A 25,923-nucleotide genomic window follows, 5' to 3' on the forward strand; every position below is an offset into this window, starting at 1 on the left:
GTCAACGTCAAAGCAACCAGTTCTCAAACAAGTAATCTCAAACCACTCAGGTATTGAGGATTTAGTGTCTAATAATTTTAATGAAATTTACTTATGACAGATTTTCATCTCTTACAGTAAAGTTTCATAGGTCTTGTCCGATACTAGTCTTCCCAAAGTAAGTATCTATGCAAATGATTATGACATTGCCATGTCCACATAGTTCAAGAAACAGAACTACTAGTCATCTTGCATTCTAGTCGTCTAACGTTTTCTATGCGTCCAATTTTATAGAAAACTCCGACTAGGGACCATTTTCAACCTTTGACATTCAAGTTCACTTGATAGACATTTCTTAGTCACAGGACTGGTCCTGACAGTCTATCTTGAATATATCGTCAAATTGAAGGGACTCATCATTTAATAAACCACAAATTAAATGGAAAAATGAATTCTTTTCATTTATTGTGAATGATTAACCAATAATGTTTTACAAAGATTTAAACTCTAAAACTTTAAAACATTAAACAGGGTCATCAAAGCCATTCTCCAATATGCTTGATTCCCATAGCTGCAGTGTGCGAGTTGTGCTTCGCCTGCGGCAGAGGTTTAGTCAATGGATCTGATATGTTGTCATCAGTTCCAATCTTGCTTATCTCGACTTCTTTTCTTTCAACGAACTCTCGTAGAAGGTGAAATCTACGAAGTACAGGCTTGACTCTCTGGTGGTGTCTAGGCTCCTTTGCCTGTGCAATAGCTCCGTTATTATCACAATACAGGGCTATTGGTCCTTTAATGGAGGGGACTACACCAAGTTCACCTATGAACTTCCTTAGCCATATAGCTTCCTTTGCTGCTTCATGTGCAGCAATGTACTCCGCTTCAGTTGTAGAATCCGCAATGGTGCTTTGCTTAGCACTTTTCCAGCTTACTACACCCCCGTTGAGGCAGAAGACAAACCCAGACTGTGATCTGAAATCATCTTTGTCGATTTGGAAACTTGCGTCCGTATAGCCTTTAACAATTAATTCATCATCTCCACCATAGACCAGGAAGTCATCTTTGTGCCTTTTCAGGTACTTCAGAATATTCTTGGCAGCAGTCCAATGCGCCTCTCCTGGGTCTGACTGGTATCTGCTCGTAGCACTGAGTGCGTACGCAACATCCGGGCGTGTACATATCATAGCATACATTATTGAACCAATCAATGATGCATATAGAATCCCATTCATTTGTCTACGCTCATCAAGTGTTTTTGGGCACTGAGTCTTGCTTAGAGTTATTCCATGAGACATGGGTAGGTAGCCTCGCTTGGAGTCTGCCATCTTGAACCTATCAAGCACCTTATTGATATAAGTGCTTTGACTAAGTCCAATCATCCTTTTAGATATATCTCTGTAAATCTTGATGCCCAATATGTACTGTGCTTCTCCTAGATCTTTCATCAAAAAACATTTCCCAAGCCAAATCTTGACAGAGTTCAACATAGGAATGTCATTTCCGATAAGTAATATGTCGTCGACATATAATACTAGGAAAGCAATTTTGCTCCCACTGACCTTCTTGTATACACAAGTTTCGTCTGCGTTCTTGATGAAACCAAAGTCACTGACTGCTTCATCAAAACGTATATTCCAGCTCCTGGATGCCTGCTTCAATCCGTAGATTGACTTCTTTAGCTTGCATACCTTTTTAGCATTCTTTGGATCCTCAAAACCTTCAGGCTGTGTCATAAACACAGTTTCTGTTAAAACGCCGTTTAAGAAAGCAGTTTTGACATCCATCTGCCATATTTCGTAATCGTAATATGCAGCGATTGCTAACATTATCCGAATAGACTTTAGCATTGCAACTGGTGAAAAAGTTTCATCGTAATCCACACCGTGGACTTGCCTGTAACCTTTTGCAACCAATCTAGCTTTGAAAACTTCAAGTTTCCCATCCTTGTCCTTTTTTAGTTTGAAAACCCATTTGCTTCCAATGGCTTGGTAGCCATCTGGCAAATCGACCAAATCCCATACTTGGTTTTCAGACATGGAGTCTAATTCAGATTGCATGGCTTCTTGCCATTGCTTGGAGCTAGGGCTCTTCATAGCTTGTTTGTAAGTCGCAGGTTCATCACTTTCAAGTAATAGAACGTCATAGCTCTCGTTCGTCAAAATACCTAAGTATCTTTCCGGTTGAGATCTATATCTTTGCGATCTACGCGGGGTAACATTTCTAGATTGACCATGATTCTCACCAGATTCTTCTAAAAATCTCTGAGTTTCATCCTGAATGTCTTCTTGAGCATTCTCTAGAGTTTGTTGTTCGACTCGAATTTCTTCGAGGTCTACTTTTCTCCCACTTGTCATTTTGGAAATGTGATCTTTCTCCAAAAAGACACCATCTCGAGCAACAAACACCTTGTTCTCAGATGTATTGTAGAAGTAATACCCCTTTGTCTCCTTTGGATAGCCCACAAGGATACATTTGTCAGATTTTAGATGAAGTTTGTCTGAAATTAATCGTTTGACGTATACTTCACATCCCCAAATCTTAAGAAAAGACACATTTGGAGGCTTTCCAAACCATAACTCATATGGAGTCTTTTCGACAGCTTTAGACGGAGCTCTATTTATAGTGAGTGCAGCTGTATTTAGTGCATGTCCCCAGAATTCTAATGGAAGTTTGGCCTGACCCATCATTGACCTGACCATGTCTAGCAAGGTTCTGTTCCTCCGTTCCGACACACCGTTCCATTGTGGTGTTCCTGGAGGAGTCAATTCTGATAGAATTCCACATTCTTTCAGATGGTCATCAAATTCATAGCTCAGATATTCACCGCCTCTATCAGACCGCAGTGCCTTAATCTTCTTGCCTAATTGATTCTCTACTTCACTCTGAAATTCCTTGAATTGTCAAAGGATTCAGACTTATGCTTCATTAGGTAGACATAACCATATCTACTGAAGTCATCAGTGAAAGTGATAAAGTAGCTGAAACCACCTCTAGCATTTGTACTCATTGGTCCACATACATCTGTATGGATTAAACCCAATAGTTCATTTGCTCTTTCTCCAACTTTAGAGAAAGGTTGCTTTGTCATTTTGCCAAGTAAACATGATTCGCATTTACCATAATCCTCTAAGTCAAATGGTTCTAGAATTCCTTCCTTTTGAAGTCTTTCTAAGCGTTTCAAGTTTATATGGCCTAATCGACAATGCCACATATAGGTGAGATCTGAATCATCCTTTTTGGCCTTTTTGGTATTTATGTTATATACTTGTTTGTCGTGATCTAATAAATAAAGTCCATTGACTAATCTAGCAGATCCATAAAACATCTCTTTAAAATAAAACGAACAACTATTGTCTTTTATTAAAAAGGAAAATCCCTTAGCATCTAAGCAAGAAACTGAAATGATGTTTTTAGTAAGACTTGGAACATGGAAACATTCTTCCAGTTCCAAAACTAGCCCGGAGGGCAACGACAAATAGTAAGTTCCTACAGCTAATGCAGCAATCCGTGCTCCATTTCCCACTCGTAGGTCGACTTCACCCTTGCTTAACTTTCTACTTCTTCTTAGTCCCTGTGGATTGGAACATAAGTGTGAGCCACAACCTGTATCTAATACCCAAGAAGTTGAATTAGCAAGTATACAGTCTATAACGAAAATACCTGAAGATGGAACGACTGTTCCGTTCTTCTGATCTTCCTTTAGCTTCAAGCAATCTCTCTTCCAATGCCCCTTCTTCTTGCAGTAGAAGCATTCAGATTCAGAAGTGGGTTGACTGACCTTCCTCTTTACAGATTTGGCGCCAGTTTGCTTAGTTGGGCTGGCTTTGTTGCCACCTTCCTTAGCATTCCTCTTCTTTCCAGATTTCTTGAACTTGCCCCCACGCACCATAAGCACATCCTGCTTATCACTTTTGAGCGTCTTTTCAACGGTCTTCAGCATACCGTGAAGCTCAGTGAGCGTTTTGTCCAGACTATTCATACTGTAGTTCAGTTTGAACTGATCATACCCGCTATGAAGAGAATGGAGGATGGTGTCTATAGCCATTTCCTGAGAAAATTGCTGATCCAGCCGACTCATATTCTCAATGACTCCAATCATTTTGAGAACATGTGGACTTACGGGCTCGCCTTTTTTAAGCTTGGTCTCAAGAATTTGCCTATGAGTCTCGAATCTTTCGACTCGAGCCAGATCTTGGAACATGTTCTTCAACTCACTGATGATTGTGAAAGCATCTGAGTTGATGAACGTTTTCTGCAGATCCGCACTCATGGTGGCGAGCATTAGACATTTCACATCCTTGTTGGCATCAATCCAACGATTGAGGGCTGCCTGAGTGACCCCGTCGCCTGCGGCTTCGGGCATCGCCTCTTCTAGGACATACTCCTTTTCTTCCTGCATAAGAACTATTTGCAAGTTCCTTTGCCAGTCAAGGAAGTTTTTCCCGTTCAACTTCTCCTTTTCGAGAATTGATCGAATGTTGAATGAATTGTTGTTTGCCATATTAAAAACTACAATTGAAAAGAATAAACAAATAAATAACCATTCACAGTTTCTCTTATTAAACTTAAATTCTAGCATACATGCATAATTCAATGTTTATTAAGCATTTTATTCAAGTTATGTGTTCCGGCAGGTGTGAATAAAATGATTCCAAGATCCTAAAATCATTGAAGAACTAAGCACAGTTTGTCGACTTAATCCTAAAACATCTTAGGTAAGCAAAAGCCTTTTGCTAATAGTCTAGAAACTATTCTTGGTTGATAGGTACGTCTAAGAACTTATTAGGTAAACCTATCGATTTTGCCACGACATAAAAGGATTCCTTACTTATATCGTTGAGTTTCACCAAAACTAACATGTACTCACAATTATTTGTGTACCTTGCCCCTTTAGGACCAATAAGTAACACCTCGCTGAGCGAAAACTATTACTAGATTGATGTAAAGGATATCCAAGCAAGTGTATATTTTGGCATGGCACCTTTTAACTCAATTTTTTTTAAAGTTTGGAACTTAAGGCTCTTACTATGTTGGTTAGATTTTAAGTGAACTAAAATCCTTAATCATGCAACATAATCAAGCTTTTGATCTCATGCATTTTAAGACATATTTAAAAGCAATAAATAACTTAAAATATGCATAAGATAAATGTGATCTAGTATGGCCCGACTTCATCTTGAAGCTTTAACTTCAAAGTCCGTCTTGAAAATCTCCGTGGGAGGCACCATTTTCTTCAAATAGGATAAGCTATAATTAAAACTAATTACAACTATTTGATGGTACGCAGACCATATTTGAATTGAAAAACAACTTTGGTACTTTAGACCAATTACATTCAAGTTAATGGTACGCAGACCATATTTTCTATCCTATTTGGGCCATACTAGTCACTTCATAACCTGCAAAACAGTACATATACAATATATACCATTCACCCATTCATTATCATGAATGGCCCACATAGCTGGTTAGTAAAACACATTATGCATCACGTAAACATTTGCAGCAATTAATCAAGGGCACCAATAATCTACCAATTATTCAGTCCTTATTAATTCTAATCAAGTTGTTTTAACCTTAAGGATTTGTAGACCTAATCAAGAGTTTATGACTAAAAGGGCTCCCACTTAAACCAATAAATTCATATGCTTTACTAATTTTAAACATAAAAATGTATTTCTAGTCTAACCGGAAACATACAAATTTAATTAAAATTTAAAGCTCATATAAATTTATAATTGAATCCAAAAAGTTTAATTTAATTTCAGTCGTATTTAAATTAATTCGTGATTTTAATTTTAGTAAAATAATTAGAATAAATAAAATTTATTATAATTACAATATTCAAAATTAAAATCCAAGAAAATAATTTAAATTATTAATTTTAAAATTAATTAAAATTACGTAAACTGAAAATTTCAAATTAAAATTTCAAAACGATCTAATCGTAACGCAACAGCCTCACGCATCGCACGCCCATGGGCCACACACACACAGCCATCGCTGGCCATGTGCGCGCAGCCCATGCGCTGCGTCGCATAGCTGCTGCTGCTATCCTTCGCAAGGCTCCACGCGAGCTTGTGCTCGCTGCGCGCGCGCCAGCGCTCGATGCACGCGAGCCATCGCTCGCTGCGTTCGCTCGCCAGCGCTCGCTGTGCGCGCTCGCCAGCGCTTGCTTTGTGCGAGCCAGCGCTCGCTGCGCGAGGCATCGACGCTGGGCGCAGCACTCGTGGCACGCGAGCTTGCGCTCGCTGCGCGTGAGGCTGCGCGCGCTTGCGCGAGGCAGTGCGCGTTGTGGCGCAGCTCGCTTGCTGCCCACACGTGACTGCTGTGCCTTGCATTCGCCCTCGCCCATTCGTCCATTGCTCATAGCCCACGACACAAGGCAGGGCTGCTGCCTTGTGCTCGTGCACCATGGCCTTGCTCATTGCATTCGTGCCGCATGGGCGACGAGCTCCCTTGCTCGTCGTCACATGCCCGCACTATACAACACCCCTTAAGGGTAACACGTAGCGTCCATTGCTTTGTGCGTGCAAGTTATATGAACGAATCGCATAAAATTTTAAAATTTTATATTTAAAATTAATGACAAATTAATAAATAATATTAATTTCATAATTTTAGGGCGAAAAATCGGAAATTTATTATTCAATTGATTTCCGATTAACATGGATTCAATTCTAGGTCATAAAAATTTAAAATTTATCATAAATTTACAATTTTTATGGTGGTTTTTAATCATAGGTATCTAATTAAATCATAATTAATTATGAAAATCAAATTAATTCTAAATTATTCTAATTTTCAACAAATTAATCATAATTACAAATTAGATTGCATAATTAACAAGGCTAGACATTCAAACTTGTTAAACATATACAGTAGGTCAATCAAAAATTCAAGATTTATCAACAAGAATCGCAAATATTTAATTTAACATCTTAAATTTACGAAATTTTGCATTCGAAAAACTAAAACCTTCGAAAAGTCATAGTTAGGCTTCGAATTTGAGAATTCTGGGTTCGGCAGAAAAAAAAAATTTGTCAAAATTTTAGAATGCCTTTTACATGCGGAATTGACACAAAAATCACTCGATTTGGATGAGTAACGAAGAAACTGCCGAAAAACTGCGTACGTATAATTAAATAAACGCAATTTGCAATTAATTTACAATTACGAAAATTAATCACCCCTTTTAATTCTTGCAAATTTGTAATATTTAACCATGTTCATGCAATTTAGATTATGAAAATAATAAGAGGCTCGTGATACCACTGTTAGGTTATGATACATATGACAATTCATAAATCATGCGGAAACAACCATTGAGCCAGGAATACATATTATTTACACATAATCATTTAGCATAGTTTAGATGCATACTCTTTGTTGCGTGCCTTCCCTAGCTGGGCCCGAACCGAACAAGAACAAGTCTTTAGGACTCCAAGTGTCGTCCCTCCGTAGATAGTCCACAGCACGTCCGGATCCGCCTTAAGATTGACCAACTAGAATCGCCCTTAAGGTACTATTATTTTCGGCACTTTTAGGCAAATGTGTGACTGAATTTTTCTCTCAAAAACTCACTTTGAATACTTGAAAACTCGTTGTAAATATGTGACCCTAGGCACTTATTTATAGAGTTTATGGAAAGGAATTATAATCCTATTAGAATACAAATCTATTTAATTATAACTCTACTAGGATTCTAATTAAACAAAGTTTATCTATTAGGATTAGATTTAATCATATTACGAATCCCGGTAGCCTTAGGATTCCGAGTAACACACACGAGTGGCGCACAAGCACCGCACGCCCGCACGCAGGCCTTGCGGCCCACGCCGAGCGCACAGCGCAAGGCCCACTGTCGCAGCCTTGTCCGCGCGCGCGCCCAAGCTTCGGTTGGGCCTGGCTTTTGCGCTGGGCCTGGTCGTATGCTTGGCGTGTGGTTGTTGCGCTTGGCTTGCTGGGCGATGGCCCGGCTTCGTGCTGGGCCTTCGTCTGGCAGGCCTCGTCCGATGCTAATTCGTACGATACGCTTCCGATTAAATTCTCGATTCCGGAATTCATTTCCGATACGAACAATATTTAATATTTCCGATTCCGGAATTAATTTCCGTTTCGAACAAATATTTAATATTTCCGTTTCCGGAATTATTTTCCGATTCCGATAATATTTCCGATTCTGACAATATTTCCGTTTCCGGCAATATTTCCGATTCCGGTAATATTAATATTTTCCGATACGTACCATGTTTCCGTTTCCGGCAACATCTACGACTTGGATAATATTTATATTTCCGATACGATCCATATTTCCGCTTCCGGCAATATCATCGTTTCCGGAGTATTCATTTCTTGCCTGTGACGATCTTAGCTCCCACTGAAACCAAGATCCGTCGATTCCGAATATCCATAGATGGAGTATTTAATGCCATTAAATACTTGATCCGTTTACGTACTATTTGTGTGACCCTACGGGTTCAGTCAAGAGTAAGCTGTGGATTAATATCATTAATTCCACTTGAACTGAAGCGGCCTCTAGCTAGGCATTCAGCTCACTTGATCTCACTGAATTATTAACTTGTTAATTAATACTGAACCGCATTTATTAGACTTAACATTGAATGCATACTTGGACCAAGGGAATTATTTCCTTCAGTAAAACATAGAAACAATAAAGAAAAATTGAAAAAAACAACAAAATAAAATGATGGATGAAAGAAGAGATGTCACATGGCTTCTATTAATGAGATACCACATGGCTTCTAATAACCTATGGTTTTCCTTTTTAAATACTAGGTATAGATTAGTGAAGTATACAAACCAATTAGTTACACACTAAAAGTATTTAAGTGAATTTCCTTCTTATTGACTTTTATTTTTATTTTTTTTGCCTAGTTTTTTACAGTTATTTTGTTCTATAATCCCTCTAATTGTTTAACTTCATTTGTGTTTACGTGTTGCCATTGATTTTAACTTAACTCATGTATTTTTTTTAGTTTTGAAAATGGCGAGAATAAAAAATGCAGCAAAGTTATCTGAGGACGATCCTCATGTTGAGGATGCACATGCAACAAAATAGCTGGCAAGCGGCCTCAGGAGACTGGTCTTGATGCTCCAAAACCATCAAAGAAACGTGGTCCTGATGCTCTAAAACCATCAAAGAAACGTGGTGGGAAACCGACCCAAGAAATTGTTGTTGATCCAGAGTATGTCGTTGCTCCGTCCACAAAAGGGACAAAGAAAACACCAACGGTGAAGTTGGAATATTTGGAACATGATGGTAAAACGGTTGAGTTGGATAGGCATAAATCCTATCCTCTTTGTTTTTATTTTTGATGTGGTTTATTGTGGTGTGTTTTAAACATATGATGATTTGAATACTGAAACGAATTAGTTAATAAGTGATATACATTAGTTTTGCATAGAAACTAATTAGTTAAGCACTAAAACATATAGTGAAGAACTTTTGTTAAGCAATAAAACAGTTCATATCTAACTAGTTGGTTTAAATTGTTAACTACTTTATGTTATTTTTTAACTATATATTTTAATTATTGTTGAATTAATTGCTTTTCATATATGCTTAACTACTTGGTTCCTCAACTTAATCAATTAGTTAAGCAGCGACAATAATTAGTAATCTTTGAAACCAATTAGTTAATATTTGACAGTAATTAGTTACACTGTAAAAATAATTAGTTAAACATTCAGTTTAATTAGTTATGGATTGAAACCAATTAGTGAAGTTTTTATATTAATTAGTCATACCTTCCCTGTTTCATTTATTACTTAATTTATTCTTTGTTTTAAGTTCTTTTTTTTTGTAGGGATTTTAAACCTATATGTCGATAAGAAGCTCTCATTGATGTCCTTTCTGTCATAAAGGAGAAATAGAATCAAGTCAAGGCCATAACAGAAATTGGTTGTGCGGGCTTGCTGTCTGTTCGTCTTCCATAAATTAACAAAAAACTTGCTTCCTGGATTCTTGAGAGTTTTAATAGTGTTGGTCATATGATGCAGTTTGAGGAAGGTCGGGAATATAACGTGGAGTTATATGATTATGATGTGTACGGCATTTTTGGGCTGCCTTGGGGGAAAGTTGTTGATGTTTAGGAAACACCATGGAGGAGGATTTAGGGAGATGTTATACATTTAATAATTCATAGGTGGTTTACAAAATATAACAAGAAAGACAATGTTCAAGCTTATGCTTTGACCGAGTTGGAGTTTGATCTGGTTAAAACTGAAGAGGATGGAGATGATTTCAAGCGTGCGTTTGTGATTTACGCTTTGGGTAATAATTTAATAACTGCTTTAAGTTCTTAACTAATTGCTTTACCTGCTTAACTAACTCATTTCATTGATTAACTATGTATGTTAAATGTTTAACTAATTGCTTGATAAATAAAGAACAAAAACCAAAGATAGCATAACTAATTTCTTTCTCAGTTTAACTAATTCGACTAAATATTTAACTAATGGTTTTAAGTGCTTAACTATTTGGTTTCACACACTACTAGAAAAATGACTTATAGCAACGCTACATAAAACAACAGATTTTACATCGTTTATATAGCGACGATTTTACACTAGGTAGGATACTTCTAGTTTCAGCGAATAAATCCTTTGCAATATTTGAGAAAAGGCAACAGTTACGATTTATGTTATTTTTTCATAGCTAATGCAACGATTTTATACGGAGTATAAATCACCTTTTTCTTTCATTTAATTCATTAACCTACTCCTCCTTAACACACCACCACCGCCAAAGAAAGAACAAACCTAGAGAGAGAAAGAGTTAGGGAGGATCCGCCTACCCCCAATCTCCCCGCCACCGTCTAAACTCGCCGAAGACACGTGAGGCCGATTGTTCCTTCCAATCTCTGTCTAGCGATTGTTTCGGCCATAGATCAAATTATATCGGCTCTACTGTTTTACAGAGTTGCTGCTTTAGTCTGCCTAACAGTTTTGGCTCGTCGATTTTAGAAGCCGATTCAAGGTTTTATCACCTCTCCTAATAATTCGTAGAGGATATGCTTAATTTTACCAAGTTCTTCGAATATTACTCCTTATCTTGGTAAATTTGTAGTTGATCAATGAATTTGGGCAATTTTTATTGATTTGTGAATTTGGGCATTTTTTTTTAATTGATTTGTGAATTAGGACATTTTTTTTAACATGCAACTAGCATTTGGACCCGTGCAATGCACGATAGCAAGTTGTAAAGTTTTATAAGAATTTATATAGTTATATTGCTCGACATACTTAGATATTATGAAATTTTAAATTATTTATATGCATTCGTAAATTTTTGCTTAATGTAAGTTATAAATATAAAAATAAATAGAACCACATTATGTACTCCCTCTGTATTTATTTAAGGGATACACTTGCCTTTCCGGCCGTATTTATTTAAGAGATACACTTGCCATATTTAGTAACTTATTAACCCCACCATCTAATTAAATAATCTATCTAATATATCCTATGTCCCACCACCCTATTAAACAAATAATTTCATAACTACACCCCACCCCCTAAAATGACATGGTCCCTACTTGTTTTACTTATTAAAATATCTACTCAACCCCACTTGTTTTGTTACTTTATTTCATTCAATTTTTCTTATTCGTGCCCGCCCAAGTGTATCTCTTAAATAAATACGGAGGGAGATGTGTTAAGGTTATTATTAAGTTAATCTAACAACATTTAGTGAGAACAATCGATCAAAGGTGATGATAATGTAACAAATAATCTTACGTCAATAGAAAAACAAACGGTTATTAAAATAATCATAATAAATTGACGTAAATTGATATTTAGCCATACAAAAAAATAATAGACATATAAAGTAAAACACACATTACTTTTGAAAATGTGTGATTATATATAGTTGATTGCGCAAGTGATGTAACGAAAATAGTTGTTAGTCAATTTATAAGGAGTGGATTGAAGATGAGAGGCTGAGGAGTCATTCTGACAAATGTTTAGCTTCTTATGCCTTCTTTTTAGTAAGAACTACGGAGTAATGTTTATTAATGTTCTAGTTATGAAATATTAATAACAATTTAACTTAGCTCATTAAGTTATGATTATTTATTTGTATGAATGTCTTTTAGTTTTTTATTTTTTGGAGGGGAAGTCTTTTGAATTCTCCCTCTTAAACACAAGGACATGTACATTAATAATGATGTCTTTTGATTTTTGTCTATTTTAATTTTTTAAAAGAGAAGATTGATGATGTGAAGACACATGTCACATTATAACATATGGTTACATGTCACATTCTAACCTATCGTTTCAGTTTTTAAATACTAGGTATAGATTGGTACTCTTGTAAAATAGTTGTGTGACGTATTCTAATTTTCTTGACCAAGTTGATTTGTACTTACTTTCTATACTAAAGTTGTCTTCTTTTTTTTTTTTTTTTTTTTGACAAGTTATACTAAAGTTGTCATTTGTTGCGAATGCCGCAAATCTTAGAGTTATGTAAAGAAACTAATTGAAATTGAACTTGAAAATCGAGACGGACCGAAAAATCAAACCGATAATGTGAGTAACTGAATCAAAAAAACAGGCTTATATGATACAAATCTAAACATAAATTGCTAGTGTTCCGGCAGCGGACTTGGAACAGGAAAGGGATGACTGACTCCCGACTGAGATTGCTGGCTGGATCCTGCACAGTGAAACCGTTAACTAGCCTCGGGGGTGATCCGAGAATTACCCCTTCGATGCTTAAGTCAGATTATGCTGGTAGCTCTGTAATAAATGCTTATAAGAATGATTGAGCTGGAATCGCGTACCTTTGGCATTGATGGGGGTCCGTATATATAGACGGGTTATTTGTACGGAGGACCCGGGTTATTACCCGTTGGTTCCGGATCCTCCCTTTCGGCTCTGATAGGTAGATTATGTCAGAGCAATGCCGACTGGGTTCTGTAAACCCTGGATGCCGACTGCACCTTTGGTGCTTCTTGTGAGTATATGTCTATGATACAGCTGTTATGGGTTGTCCTACCGGCATATCGGTAGGGCTACCCGTACAACTAGCCCCCTCAGAGTGACTACAGCTGGGTTTTACAGTCTGTAGTTGCTCTGATAAAAAGAAAAAAGCGAAAGTTGGGGGTAAGCCCCCTATACAACTAGCCCCCTTGGGGACGATCAACACCCCATGGGTGTGATTGTTCTGTAGATGGCCATTTTACAATGCGGTTTTTAGCTCAATACTTGTTCTGATGTCACGACTAGCCCCCATTAGGACAAGGATTGATCGCTTTAAGTGGATAGTTTTCTGTATGCCGGCTGCCCATGTTTGTGTTTGATTCTCTTGGCTGACTGTTATCCTTGATTTCTTTGAATGACCAGCCCCCTTGAGTTTTTTAGGCTGACTAGCCCCCTTGAGTTTTTAGGCTGACTAGCCCCCTTGAGTTTTTAGGCTGACTAGCCCCCTTAAGTTTCTAGGCTGACTAGCCCCCTTGAGTTTCTAGGCTGACTAGCCCCCTTGAGTTTTTAGGCTGACTAGCCCCCTTGAGTTTCTAGGCTGACTAGCCCCCTTGAGTTTCTAGGCTGACTAGCCCCCTTGAGTTTCTAGGCTGACTAGCCCCCTTGAGTTTTTAGGCTGACTAGCCCCCTTTGACTGACACGTGGCGACGATTCATTTTTCTTTATACGCGTGGCGGGAGATTTGAAAAGTGTTTTGGACACGTGTCGGCCATCCGGCAAGTGTGGGGAGTTGTGATATTTTCAACCGCCCAGATCTGCTTCCTGTCGTTTCAACTTCCTTTCGTTCCTTTAAGTAACCGTTTCTTCTTTTCTCTTCATTTTCGCTCTTTCTCATTTTCTTTTGCAAACTTTCTCGCGCTGCCAATTTGCTCTCTTTCTTTCTCTTGTTTTTCTTTCTAATTTGTGCCCGTCTCTTCCTACCGTACTTTTCCGTTGGGGTTTGGTTGTTTCTCTTGGTAAGTTTCGAACTTGGTCTGGTTTTTTAGGTTGTCCGTTATTTTATGGCGGTCTGACTTTCTCGTGTTGTTCTTTCAGTTGGGTTGTTTGAGGGACCTTGCAGCTGTTTGAGAGTTAATTTCCATAATTAGGTACGGTTTCTGGCCTTACTTTCTCTTTTTGTCGGGTGTTTCTGTTTTTGCTTGCATGCGTTTTGAGTGGGGGTAGCCAAAACATGACTGGTAGGGTTGGGGTTGGTAACGTGATAGACCTGTCAGACACAAGTAGCGATTCTGGCATAGAACTAAATATGGACGGGAATACGGCCGGTAGTAATGCTAAGAATACTGGGTGGGGGATAAAATCGAACACGCCACCTCCTTTTGCGAAGTTTATGGGTGGGAATCCTGTTACCGGCCCTTTTATACCCATGACTGCGGATCAGTTTACTCGCTCACAACAGTTACATGGCCTGCGGGCACGAATGGAGAGAGAGCTTAGGCCGAATGAGCATAACGTGCCGGCTGGAGAGCCGATTTTAGACGTAGATCCGATTTCGGTTAGGTACCATTTGCGGGATTATCGGGAATTTACTCAGCCTGGCGGCTCTGGTCTTGGGGAGTACGGTACTAACATCGGCAATATATATGTTTCTAGGGCCATGCCGTCAGACGCCGAACCGTCTACAAGTAATCGACGGGCCGGGAAGGAGCCTGCCGTCCATGATGCGGGTGAGGCTAATTCCGCCGGTAGTGGTGATGTGCCCTCCACCCCTGGCGACTCCATACTGGAGTCTTCTGAGTCTGGGTCTCCTGGGTTAAGGGCGTCGCCCATTGCCGACTCTGATGAAGATGAGGAGGATGTTGCGATCTTGCAGCAAGTGTTTGAAGAAGAGACCTTGGACGCCGATGTGAATTTCGAAGGTGAGGCCGCCGCGTTTTTGGTTCCGGCCCCTTCCCCTAACGATTCTGCTGCCCTCACCACTGAGATAGATGGTGACTTTGTAAAAGAGGCCATTGCCAACCGGCATTCTGAGGTTGGTGGTCGTTTTTTGGGTTTACCTGAGGGCTACAGGTTGACTGTGCCGAAAGAAGAGCAAACGGTGGCCGACTGCCCTGAAGGCCATGTCGTTGTGTACACGAAAATGTTCGACTATGGGTTGCGCTTTCCCTTGCACCCGTTCATTGAGAAGGTTCTGCGGGCCTGGAATGTCGGCCTCGTTCAGTTATCGCCCATAGTTATTCGCAATCTGGTTGCGTACACCTGGCTGTTTTCATTCAAACAGTGGCCCTTGACCCTCAACCTTTTCAAAAAACTGCACTGGCTGAAGCGTGATGGGAAAGATACCGGCTGGTGGACGATCTTTACCAAGAGTCAGCGTCAGACTGTGAGTCCCCGACTCTCCAGCTGCAAGGACTGGAAGGACCACTTCTATTTCATGGCTGTTCCTGAAAACTACCCCCTTCGGCGTACTTTCTACCGGCCTAAACCTAGGATGGAACAATTTGACCAAGCCGACCTTGGGCCCCGAGAGCAACGTGCGTACGACAGGCTGCTGGTTGATTATGTCGACGTTGGGCTGTCTAAGCCTAAGACCTTGCCGGCTTTCTGGCTTCCTCCTGCCGGTTATATTATTAGTCCTGCCGCATTGGGTGCAGTCGGTTTTGCACCTACACATCCCCTTGGTAAATGCAGTTGTTTGCTTGCGCTCTTTGTCTGTTGTACTTGTTTATACTTCTTGGATCTCTGTTGTGTCGTTTTGCGTTTGTTAAATTTTTTTTCTGACTTCCTCGTTCTTTTTTCTCAGGGCACCATCTTTTAAACAAGGCTTCACTCGGCCTTGACAAGAATTGGAGGGTTGTTGAAAAGTGTCCGGCGGCTCCTGCTGAGAAATATTACACTGTTGCTACCTTCTGCGCGAAAGCTTGTCGTGGTCGGTCAGCCAGCTTTGTGACTCCTTCTGCCGTTGTGGACCGATGTGTTGTTCCTCGCATTGTTCGAACAAAGGTTCCGGCAGCTGACCAAGCTACATCCTCCGCCCAAGACGAAATGACTACTGGCAGGTTTGCTCTCTTCCTACCGGTCGTGGGGGACATGCTACTCGGAAGAGGTCTTCCAGCCAGGCGAAGGCCAATTCTCCCAAACGGTCGAAAAATGACGCTGCGAATACAGCGCAAGAGAAGGTGAAAGACGTCTACGCCAGCGTCGACAAGCCCTTGCAGACATCTAGCGCTGGAACGAAGATCACTGAACAGCCTGCTCAGTCGGTTGAGATTTTGGATGTCGACCTGTTGTCCAAACTGAACCGGAAGCAGGTGTTGAGCGATTTGATTAGCGATCCGATCCACCCTGTGCCTGTGTCGAGGCATAGTCCTTCCATGAACCGGTCTGCCAGCTCGGCCTCTAAGTATGGGGTTATAGTTCGTTCTGGGGGGTTTATTGAGGACAAAACTGTTGTGCTGTCTCCGGATACTCTTGCCGGTCTAGCTGTTGCTCCCGGTCATGCTGAAGAGCACTGGCAGCCGTAGAGTGATGTTCTGAGGGGTGAGTCTATCCTTTTTTACCGCCCCAAAGACGGAGGTACACTGGGCTACCGGTCTCTGCGCCAAGTTGTTACACCCGCCGACAGTATACCCCAGGAGATTGAGACGCCGGCTGCACAGTTGATGCATGACCTGTACTCGGTATTTTACTTCCCTCTTTGACTTGCTTGTTTTTTATACTTGCTTTTATTTTCGGCTCTGAGCGATTTTTTCTTTCAGGTGACGCAATCTGCTACCGAGCTTGTGGAGTGCTATCGGAGCTATCAGCGTCGTTTAAAACGATCGCAAGCTGAGAAAGAGAAGCTTCAGACTGACCTTGCTGAATCGGTCAAGACTGAAGGTGACTGCCGGAAGGAGATTGCGAGACTTGAGATGGATGTTATTGCCGCAGGCAAGAGGAAGGCTGAACTAGAGCTTCTTCCAGCCAAGTTGACGGCCGAAGAGCAGAAGACGGCTGAGCTGCAGATTAAGCTGGATGCGGCGCTGCAGGCGGCTCAGGATGCTGAAAAAGCTGCTAAGGATGATCGCAAGGCTGTGGCGCTGAAGGCTGTGCAGAAATTTATGAAGTCTGACTTCTACTGCGAGGAGATGAAGGGGCGCTACAATGGTGGGTGGACTGCAGCCCATCGTTGTGCCGTCAAAGCCTTGACGCTGACTGAGGCTGCCTGGGGTAAGGTGGAGGGATCCTATGAAGAGGGTGGCCATGTTGATCCGACTGGCATGGAGACCCAAACCTTCCCAGACATCGTCATTCAAAACGCCGACCCTCGCCTTCTGCCCGACAGGGAGATTCCTGAGTCTGTTTACTGGAGTGATGCAGACGGCTCAGCTTGACGGTCTTGGCAGTCATCACCAGGCTCTTCCTGTGGTTCTTCCAACAGTTTTTTCCGGCCTCATACTTGTTAATGTCTGTTGGTAGCTTTTGAATATCATTTAGCGGATGTAATTTATAAACAATTTCCTTTTTTGGTACCTCTTAGCTGTTTGTGGCACTTTGTCTTTTGCCGTGTATTAACTGTTTCAAGAACGTTATTTTCGTCTTGACTGCGCCGTCTGAGGCGTATGTTTGTGCCTTTTAGCAGCTACTCACTCCGCATTTAGTTATTTTTGGGTGGTAGCTGTCGTCCCTGTGTTTGTTTAACATCTATGTGATGCACTTGATAGATTATCCGCTTGTTTTTATTTTATTCAATTTGTCACGTAGTGGCGTCTTCTTGCCTTCGATTTTATTATATATTGCATCTTGCCTCTTTGTCGACTGGGCCAATGTGTTCACCCTTAGATTTCATTTATATCGTATCTTGCATCACTGCTGACTGAGCCAATGTGCTCAACTTTCGATTTTAATTTTTATCGTATCTTGCATCATTGCTGACTGAGCCAATGTGCTCAACCTTCGATTTAATTTATATCGTATCTTGCATCATTGCTGATTGAGCCAATGTGCTCAACCTTCGATTTAATTTATATCGTATCTTGCATCATTGCTGATTGAGCCAATGTGCTCAACCTTCTATTTCGTTTTGTCGTATCTTGCAACATTGCTGACTGAGCCAATGTGCTCAACCTTTTATTTCGTTTTGTCGTATCTTGCAACATTGCTGACTGAGCCAATGTGCTCAACCTTTTATTTCGTTTTGTCGTATCTTGCAACATTGCTGACTGAGCCAATGTGCTCAACCTTTCATTTCGTTTTGTCGTATCTTGCAACATTGCTGACTGAGCCAATGTGCTCAACCTTTCATTTCGTTTTGTCGTATCTTGCAACATTGCTGACTGAGCCAATGTGCTCAACCTTTGATTTCGTTTTGTCGTATCTTGCAACATTACTGACTGAGCCAATGTGCTCAACCTTTCATTTCGTTTTGTCGTATCTTGCAACATTGCTGACTGAGCTAATGTGCTCAACCTTTTATTTCGTTTTGTTTATGCCGTATAGTTTACCTGGAATATACTTGTAGCTCATATATTAGATTTCAAAATATGGCACTGTCGGCCCTATTACATCATGTTTTCATACAACCTCACACATGGAATTTTCTTAAAGTATCTGCGTTCCATGAGTTCTTCAGCGGTGTTCTATCCATCTCCATTAGTCTGTATGATCCAGCTACCACTTCTTCCCATATCTGGTAGGGCCCTTCCCAATTTGCAGTCAGTTTTCCTTGTTTTTGAGCTTTGCCGGTTGCTGCCGTCCGGCGAAGTACGAGGTCGCCTACCTCTAGCTTCCTATGTTTTACTCGCTTGTTGTAGGCCCTGCTCATTCTGTTCTTGTATGCGGCCGACTTGATTTCCGCCTGCAGTCTGACCTCTGGTAAGAAATCCAGCTGGTGTCTGAGTAAGCTGTCGTTTCCCTGTTCTTCATAATGCTGGATGCGGAAGGTGGGTAGTGCTACTTCAGCCGGTATGACTGCTTCTGATCCGAAACATAGTTTGAAAGGGCTCTCTCCCGTTGCTTCTTTAACCATCGTTCTGTTACCCCATAGAACCTCTGGGACTGTGTCTGCCCACTTGCCCTTGAACTCATCCAGCTTTTTCTTAAGGGCTACGAGTATTTGTTTGTTTGCAGCCTCGGCTTGCCCGTTGCTCTGTGGGTGGCAGACTGAAGCGTATGCGAACTTGATCCGGTAGTCTGCCAAGAATGCTCGTATAGGTTCGCAGTCGAACTGGCATCCATGGTCGAATACTATTGCTGTCGGTATTCCAAACCTTGTTATGATGTTTTTCCAGATGAACTTCCGTACCTGGTTGGCTGTTATCTTTGCTACCGGCTCGGCCTCAATCCATTTTGTGAAGTAATCGACGGCAACAATCAAGAACTTCCTGCCTCCTGAGGCTGTTGTGAAGGGTCCTACAATATCCATTCCCCACTGGGCGAATGGAATTGGATTCAGAATGGGCATCAAGTCGTTTGCTGGCATACGTATTACTGGGGCAAAAAGCTGGCATTTTTCACATTTCTTGACGTAGCTCTGTGCGTCTTCCAGCATGGTTGGCCAGTAGTAACCTTGTCTTTGGCAGATCAAAGCGAGTGTTTTTCCTCCTACATGGTTTCCGCATATTCCTTCATGCATTTCTTCGATTAACCTTGCGGATTCGTATGCCGTCAAACACCGCAGCAGGGGGAGGCTGAATGCTCTTTTATAGAGTTGTCCCTGATATATGACGTACCAGCAGATGTCTTTTTTGATTTTCTTTGCCTCCCTGATATCGGCCGGGAGCACTCCAGTCGTCTTGTACGTCCAGATATCGTCGTACCACTCTTTGTTTGCCGTGATGACCATTATTTCTTTTCCCTTCCTTCTGTGCATGATTTCTATCATTACTGATCGACTGAGCTCGATTGCTTTCGAACTGGCCAGTTTTGCTAGGCTGTCTGCGGCAGTGTTCAACGCTCTGGGGACCAATCTGATGTCAAAAGCCTCCAATTTCGCTGTCAGCGTCTTCAGTTTTTCTTGATACCGCTGCATTGACGGCTCTTTTGTTTCATACTCTCCCGAAAACTGATTTGCCACCAACTGAGAATCTGTTGTCATTACTATCCTCTTGGCATCTGCCAACAAACATAGCTGTACCCCTGCAATGGCTGCTTCATATTCTGCTTCGTTGTTCGAAGCTGCGAAAGTGAATCTGATTGCGTATTCGAACTTATCTCCTGTCGGAGAGGTCATGACAACGCCGGCTCCCGCTCCCGACTGAGCGGCTGACCCGTCTACTGATACTTCCCAGGATTCTGCTTTGGTTTCATCCTCTTGATAGGATGTGTAACACCCTGTCTTTTTAAGCCTATTTTATTATTCTGTAATTACGATTGTTAACGTAAGTACGTCCTAAATTTTACCGATCTATTTTGATTATCCTATTATGTCTATCTTTTTATTGTGACATAATACCGATTATTTAACCCCAAATTATTTTTCACACGTGATCATCTTTCAAGCTCATTTATTTCCAATTAATTTGATTTTTATTATTGAGTTTGGAAATCTCACTTTTGACCCTAAGTCAAACCAAAAGACAAAATTCAAACTCCTCCTTTCTTCATTCATACGTGTAAATCAGATTATTGTACAACAAGCTTTGACTTCTCTTTGTATCAAATTTCAGTCTAAGTTCATGGAAAATCAATTTCTTCTTCCTCTCCTATGCGTGTCAACACCCTGATAATTTTGTTGCCAAATGTCTGAAATTTTCTACTATTTCCATGACTCACCCTGTCTCAAAATTTCTATAAATTGCCATTAAAATATCAGTCATTTCCAAGCTCAAAATCCAACTCAAATTCGAGTAATTAAATTAAAATACCATTGTTAAAGCTTGGAGGTTTTCACCCCATTAATTTTGACTACCATTTTCTCTCTCCTCCTTTGACCACCGCGGCTCCATCGCAGCCACCACCTGTTTCCCGGCGACGACTTTCCCTTCGCCGCCCAGATCTCAGCCCCGGCGTCACTTCTTGTTCGCTGCCGGAGCCCACTGTGACCCATGTGGCTGCGGTAGTGGTTGTTGCGTGACCCCCTTTATCTGCTATACTCTTGTTTGGTTGTTCCTATAATTTTCCTCCTCGTTCTACTGACTATTTGTAATTGAGTGATGAGTTGGCCATAGTCAAACAAATACTTAATGGGCTGGAGAATAAGACAAAAAGCTAGGTTGGTGGATTAAAGAAGTTGATGGCAAAGACCAACATTTTTATGGAAGCTACGTGAGTATTACCTCTAAGTAAGCAATTATATTTCAAAAGTTCTTTTTAAGCAAATGATTAATTTTACCTATTAATATGATTTTGAGGTTATTAAATGAAGACTCATTATGGAGGATTATTATTAATTTCGAGCTTATGGATTTCAGATTAAGGATAAACGATCAAGGTAATTATTATGTCTAGCATTTTATCTTATGTGCCCGTATATGTTATATAATTTTTATGTCCAGCATTTAAGCTTTATATGCCCGTATGTGTGTTATGTATGATTATATGATTATTATGTGATTTATGTGCTAATGGCATGATGTATGATTTAATGTTTAAAAGTACGATTATGATAATATGTTATTATGTTATGATGTTAAAGCCCTTGTTCGGGAATAATGACGATATTTATAAAGTTATTTTAAAGAAATACGATGTTGCTTTTGTCGGCCTGGAAAAGTGAACTGAACTAGTAAATGGGCAAGTTACAGGTAGAGGCCATGTTAAAGTTAAAGTCTGGGAAACAGTTCCCCCCTGAAAAGATGTAAGAAAAGTCCCGCCAAAGCCTGTACTTGCCAATGAGCTGTAAAGGAAATGATTCCTTGCCGACACAGTTTTCCAGATAACGAGATTGAGTTAGTTATTTCCGAACAATAAATGTTAATGATTGATATGTGCCAAATGATTTTCAAAATAAAACCGTTTTGACGGGCTGGAGTAATATTACTGAGTTTTCCACTCATTTTTGTATTTTCTGTGTTTTTCCTGTTTTCTATTTTTACAATGATGTACAGGTTCGATTAAGTAGCTCAAGTTGCTCAAATGAGAGTTATTACTGGAGTTGGTAATTTATTTTGGAGATATCGAGACGAGAATTTATTTATTATGGAAATCATGTTATTGAGGTTGTTATAAGAATATTGATTTATATTTATTTTATGGAAAAGTTGTATTATTTATGGAGTGTTTTTAAGGATTATTTTATTTGTGGGCCCATACCCACAGGTCCCAGGATTAATTAGGCCTAATTCCGCTGCTAATGATCAATTAAGTGCGGTTTATTACCGCTAATTAAGGAGCCGAAAAGTCGGGGCGTTACAGGATGCTTCAACTACGAAGTCGGCCAAGGCTTGTGCTTTTATTGCATTGCGCGGGTGAAACTCAAGATCGTACTCCGACAGCTCTATTGCCCATCGCAACAGCCTGCCGGCTGTATCCATTTTTTGCAAAGCCTTCTCTAGTGGGAAGTTCGTCAGAATTTGTATGGTATGTGCATCAAAATATGGTCTGAGCTTTCTGGCGGCTATCAGGACTGCATAGGCCACTTTCTCTATCAGCGAGTATCTTGCTTCTGCCGGATTCAAAATGTGGCTGACAAAGTATATCGGCTGCTGGACTTTGTCTTTTTCACTGATTAGTACGGCAGCAACGGTTTGGGCTGAAGCGGACACATACAACTGTAGCTTGTCGCCCTCTTCCAGCCTGGCTATCGTCGGTAAAGCACGAAGATGGTCTTTTACCTTCTCAAAGGCCCTTTCCTCGGTTTCTCCCCACCGGAATTTTCCGTTCTGCTTAAGAGTGTTAAAAAATGGGATCGACCTATCGGCTGATTTGCTAACAAATCTTGTCAGAGCTGCCATTCTTCCTGTCAGCCTTTGTACATCTTTGATGCTTTTTGGCTGGGGCAGACTGAGTATTGCTTCTACCTTATCTGGGTTTGCGTCTGCCTCTCTCGCTGACAAGGAAACCCAAGAATTTCCCCGATTTCACTCCGAACACACATTTCTTGGGGTTCAACTTCATTTGGTAACGGCACAGAGTTTCAAACGTTTCCCTGAGGTCGTCTAAATGGTCGGTCTCCAATTTGCTTTTCACTATGGAGTCGTCGACGTATACTTCAATGTTGCGGCCTTTTTGGTTTGCGAACACTCTGTCGACCAGTTTTTGGTACGTTGCCCCAGCGTTCTTTAACCCAAACGGCATAGCCTTGTAACAGAATACTCCCCCCTCAGTGATGAATGCTGCTTTTCTCCTGTCGGCCTTTGCAAGGCTGACTTGGTGGTACCCGGAGAATGCGTCAAGGAAGCTGAGCAGCGCATGGCCAGATGTGGAGTCGACTAGCCTGTCGATTCTTGGCAGTGGGTAGCAGTCTTTCGGGCATGCTCTATTAAGGTTTGTGAAATCTACGCACATTCTCCACGAGCCGTTTGACTTCTTAACCATTACGAAGTTGGCCAACCACTCTAGGTAGTCGCATGGTTCAATAAATCCCGCTGCCAACAACTTTTCTACCTCTTCCTGTATTGCTTGATTTTTTTCTGTTGAGAAGTTTCTTTTCTTTTGTTTTACCGGCCTGACTGCTCTGTCGACATTCAGTCGGTGCTCGATTACCTCTGGGCTTATACCTGACATTTCGTCTGCGGAAAATGCGAACACATCCGCGTGTTCTCTCAACAGACCGATCATGTTTACCCGCAACTGGGGGTCAATGTCGGTTCCTATCTTTACTGTTCTGCCAGTTTCTCCTTCTACCAGCTCGACTTCTTCCGACTCTCCTCCGGCCTCTACCCTAGGTAGAGTAGTCCCCTTTTTGATGCTTTCGATTGTGGGTGACTCCATTTTCTGCCTTTTCTCCTTCTTGGGCAGAAGAGATTGCTCGCCCCCCGATCTTGGGGTTTGGCCTTTTGCCCGTCTTTTCATTGCTGCCTCTCTCGCTATATTCCTGGATGGGGTCAGTCGGCCTGGTGTTTTTAATGCCGTCAAGTAGCATGATCTTGCTGACTCTTGACTGCCTCGGATTCTCTCAGCCTTCTCAAAGTTAGACATGTATATCATGGTTAGATGGTATGTTGATACCACTGCTTGTGCATCGTGGATGAATGGCCGGCCCACTATTACGGTGTATGCAGCAGGCACTTTGATTACTAAGAAGTCTACCATTAGGTCCCTTGCGGTCCTTCCCTCTCCAATCTGCACTGGTAGCCTGATGCTACCTTCCGGGAAGACCGTGGCTCCGGAGAATCCTATCACAGGATAGTTGACTCGTGTGAGCTCTTTCTCGTCTATTTTCAGCTGAACGAAGGCTTCCCAAAAGATAATGTTCGCTGAACTCCCTCCATCCACCAGTATTCGTTTCACTGGGAAGTTTGCTATTTCGAGGCCCAAAACCAGTGGATCGTCGTGAGGGTATATAATTCCGCGACAGTCGGCTGGGGTGAATGAGATATTTGGCATGACTTGGGGTGCCGGCCATTTTCTGGTGCTATGGTAGTTTATCAGGTGGCGGTGTTCGCCCAGACTTCTGCCGGCTCCACTGATTGTTCCTCCATGGCACGGTCCTCCGGATATGACCCATACTGTCGGCCCCTTCTGGCCATTGTTTCTAGCCTCCCCACTCCGACTGGTTTCTGGAGCCTTCTGCTCTATTCGGAGTGGTGTTTGGGTGGATGGTAATCTGTTGTTTGTGCTATTGCTTTGCCGACTGTTATTCTGTTGGTTGTTGTTGTTCTGTCGGGCTTTATATTGTGTCAGATAGCCTCTCCTGATCATATCCTCGATGTTATCCTTCAAGTCTCTGCAGTCTTCCGTATAGTGTCCACAATCATCATGGAATGCGCAGTACTTCGACTGTGGTCGGGGTTTGTCGCTCATTGGTGGAGGCCTCTTCCAGTTTTCGTTCTTGTTGACATTGTAAATTGCGGCTCTTGGGGCGTTCAATGGGGTGTATTCAAGGAATGTGGGGTATATGCTGGTTGACTGTTTCTGGTAATCTCTCCCTCTTGGGTCCTTCCTCTGTTCATCCTTTCTGAACCCCCTGTTCTGACTTTGCTGCGCCGGCTGAACCGGCCTTGGTGCGGCATTTCTAGTCTGTGCCGACTGATAGTGATTTGGGATTGTCATCAGCTCGTCGCTTTTGATGTATTCGTGGGCCTTCATCAGTGCGCTTCCCAGATCGGTGAAGGATTTTCTTCCCAAGTATTTTTTGAACTCGCAGTGGTTCATTCCTCTCATCAGGGCCACCACAGCTATCTCTTGTTGCAAGTTTGGTATGCTGGTGGACTCGTTGTTGAATCTGGTGAGGTAATCTCTTAAGGACTCTCCGCTTCTTTGGGTGACTGCCATCAGTTCTCCCGACGTTTTCTTTCTCTGCTGCCGACTGATGAACCGTAGCATGAACTCTGCTTCTAACTGTCGGTAATTATATACCGACCCCTTTGGTAGTCCCTTATACCAGCCGGATGCCACTCCCAGCAGCGTTGAGGGAAATACCTTGCACCACATGGCGTCGGAATCTGTATACAACATCATATGTTGCTCAAATGTGTTGCAATGGACCTCCGGATCTGTGGATCCGTCGTACTTGCAGAGTGGGAACTTCAATTTCTCCATTGGTTCCTCCAGAATGTCCGCGTACAGGGGGGAGTTTGCAGGTTGGATGGTGTAACGGCGCGGCGCGTACCTCTGGGGTGCTTCTCTTGTCTCTTCGATGACCATGGGTTCTGGCCGACTGCGCAGAGCAATCGCCTGGTTTGCATTGGGGTGTTGTTCTTGCTGCACTAGGATCTGCTCTCCGAATAGGTTTCTTATCGGCAATCTCTTCCGTTTTTCGCCAACTGGTGTTTCCGTAGTCTGGTGTATGACTGTCCTGGGTGCGGGTTCTGTGTTTGCTTTTCTCGCTGGCTTCAGGGCCGACAACGCGGCCATCACCGCTCTTGCCGTAGCCAACTGTTCCTCCGAGAACTGACCGGCGAGTTCAGACGGCAT

The 25,923-nt window shown here is 41.6% G+C and overlaps 2 protein-coding genes across 2 annotated transcripts; one reads left to right on the forward strand and one right to left on the reverse strand.

The window, feature by feature from the left end:
* Window positions 1-15,744: 15,744 nt before the first annotated feature.
* On the forward strand, window positions 15,745-17,555 carry LOC130461287 (uncharacterized). Its single transcript, XM_056829311.1, has 2 exons — window positions 15,745-16,607; window positions 16,686-17,555. The coding sequence occupies exons 1-2, from the start codon at window positions 16,590-16,592 to the stop codon at window positions 17,298-17,300; spliced, it is 633 nt and encodes a 210-aa protein (XP_056685289.1). The 5' UTR covers window positions 15,745-16,589; the 3' UTR covers window positions 17,301-17,555.
* Window positions 17,556-22,866: 5,311 nt separating this feature from the next.
* LOC110799981 (uncharacterized) lies at window positions 22,867-25,923 on the reverse strand. Its single transcript, XM_056829491.1, has one exon. The coding sequence runs from the start codon at window positions 25,921-25,923 to the stop codon at window positions 22,867-22,869; it is 3,057 nt and encodes a 1,018-aa protein (XP_056685469.1).

The sequence above is a fragment of the Spinacia oleracea genome, chromosome 5 (genome assembly GCF_020520425.1).
Source record: "Spinacia oleracea cultivar Varoflay chromosome 5, BTI_SOV_V1, whole genome shotgun sequence".
NCBI lineage: Eukaryota > Viridiplantae > Streptophyta > Magnoliopsida > Caryophyllales > Amaranthaceae > Spinacia > Spinacia oleracea.

Excerpts from the sequence above, each read along its gene's own strand:
- LOC110799981 (XM_056829491.1), bottom strand. The coding sequence starts at position 25,923 with ATGCCGTCTGAACTCGCCGGTCAGTTCTCGGAGGAACAGTTGGCTACG.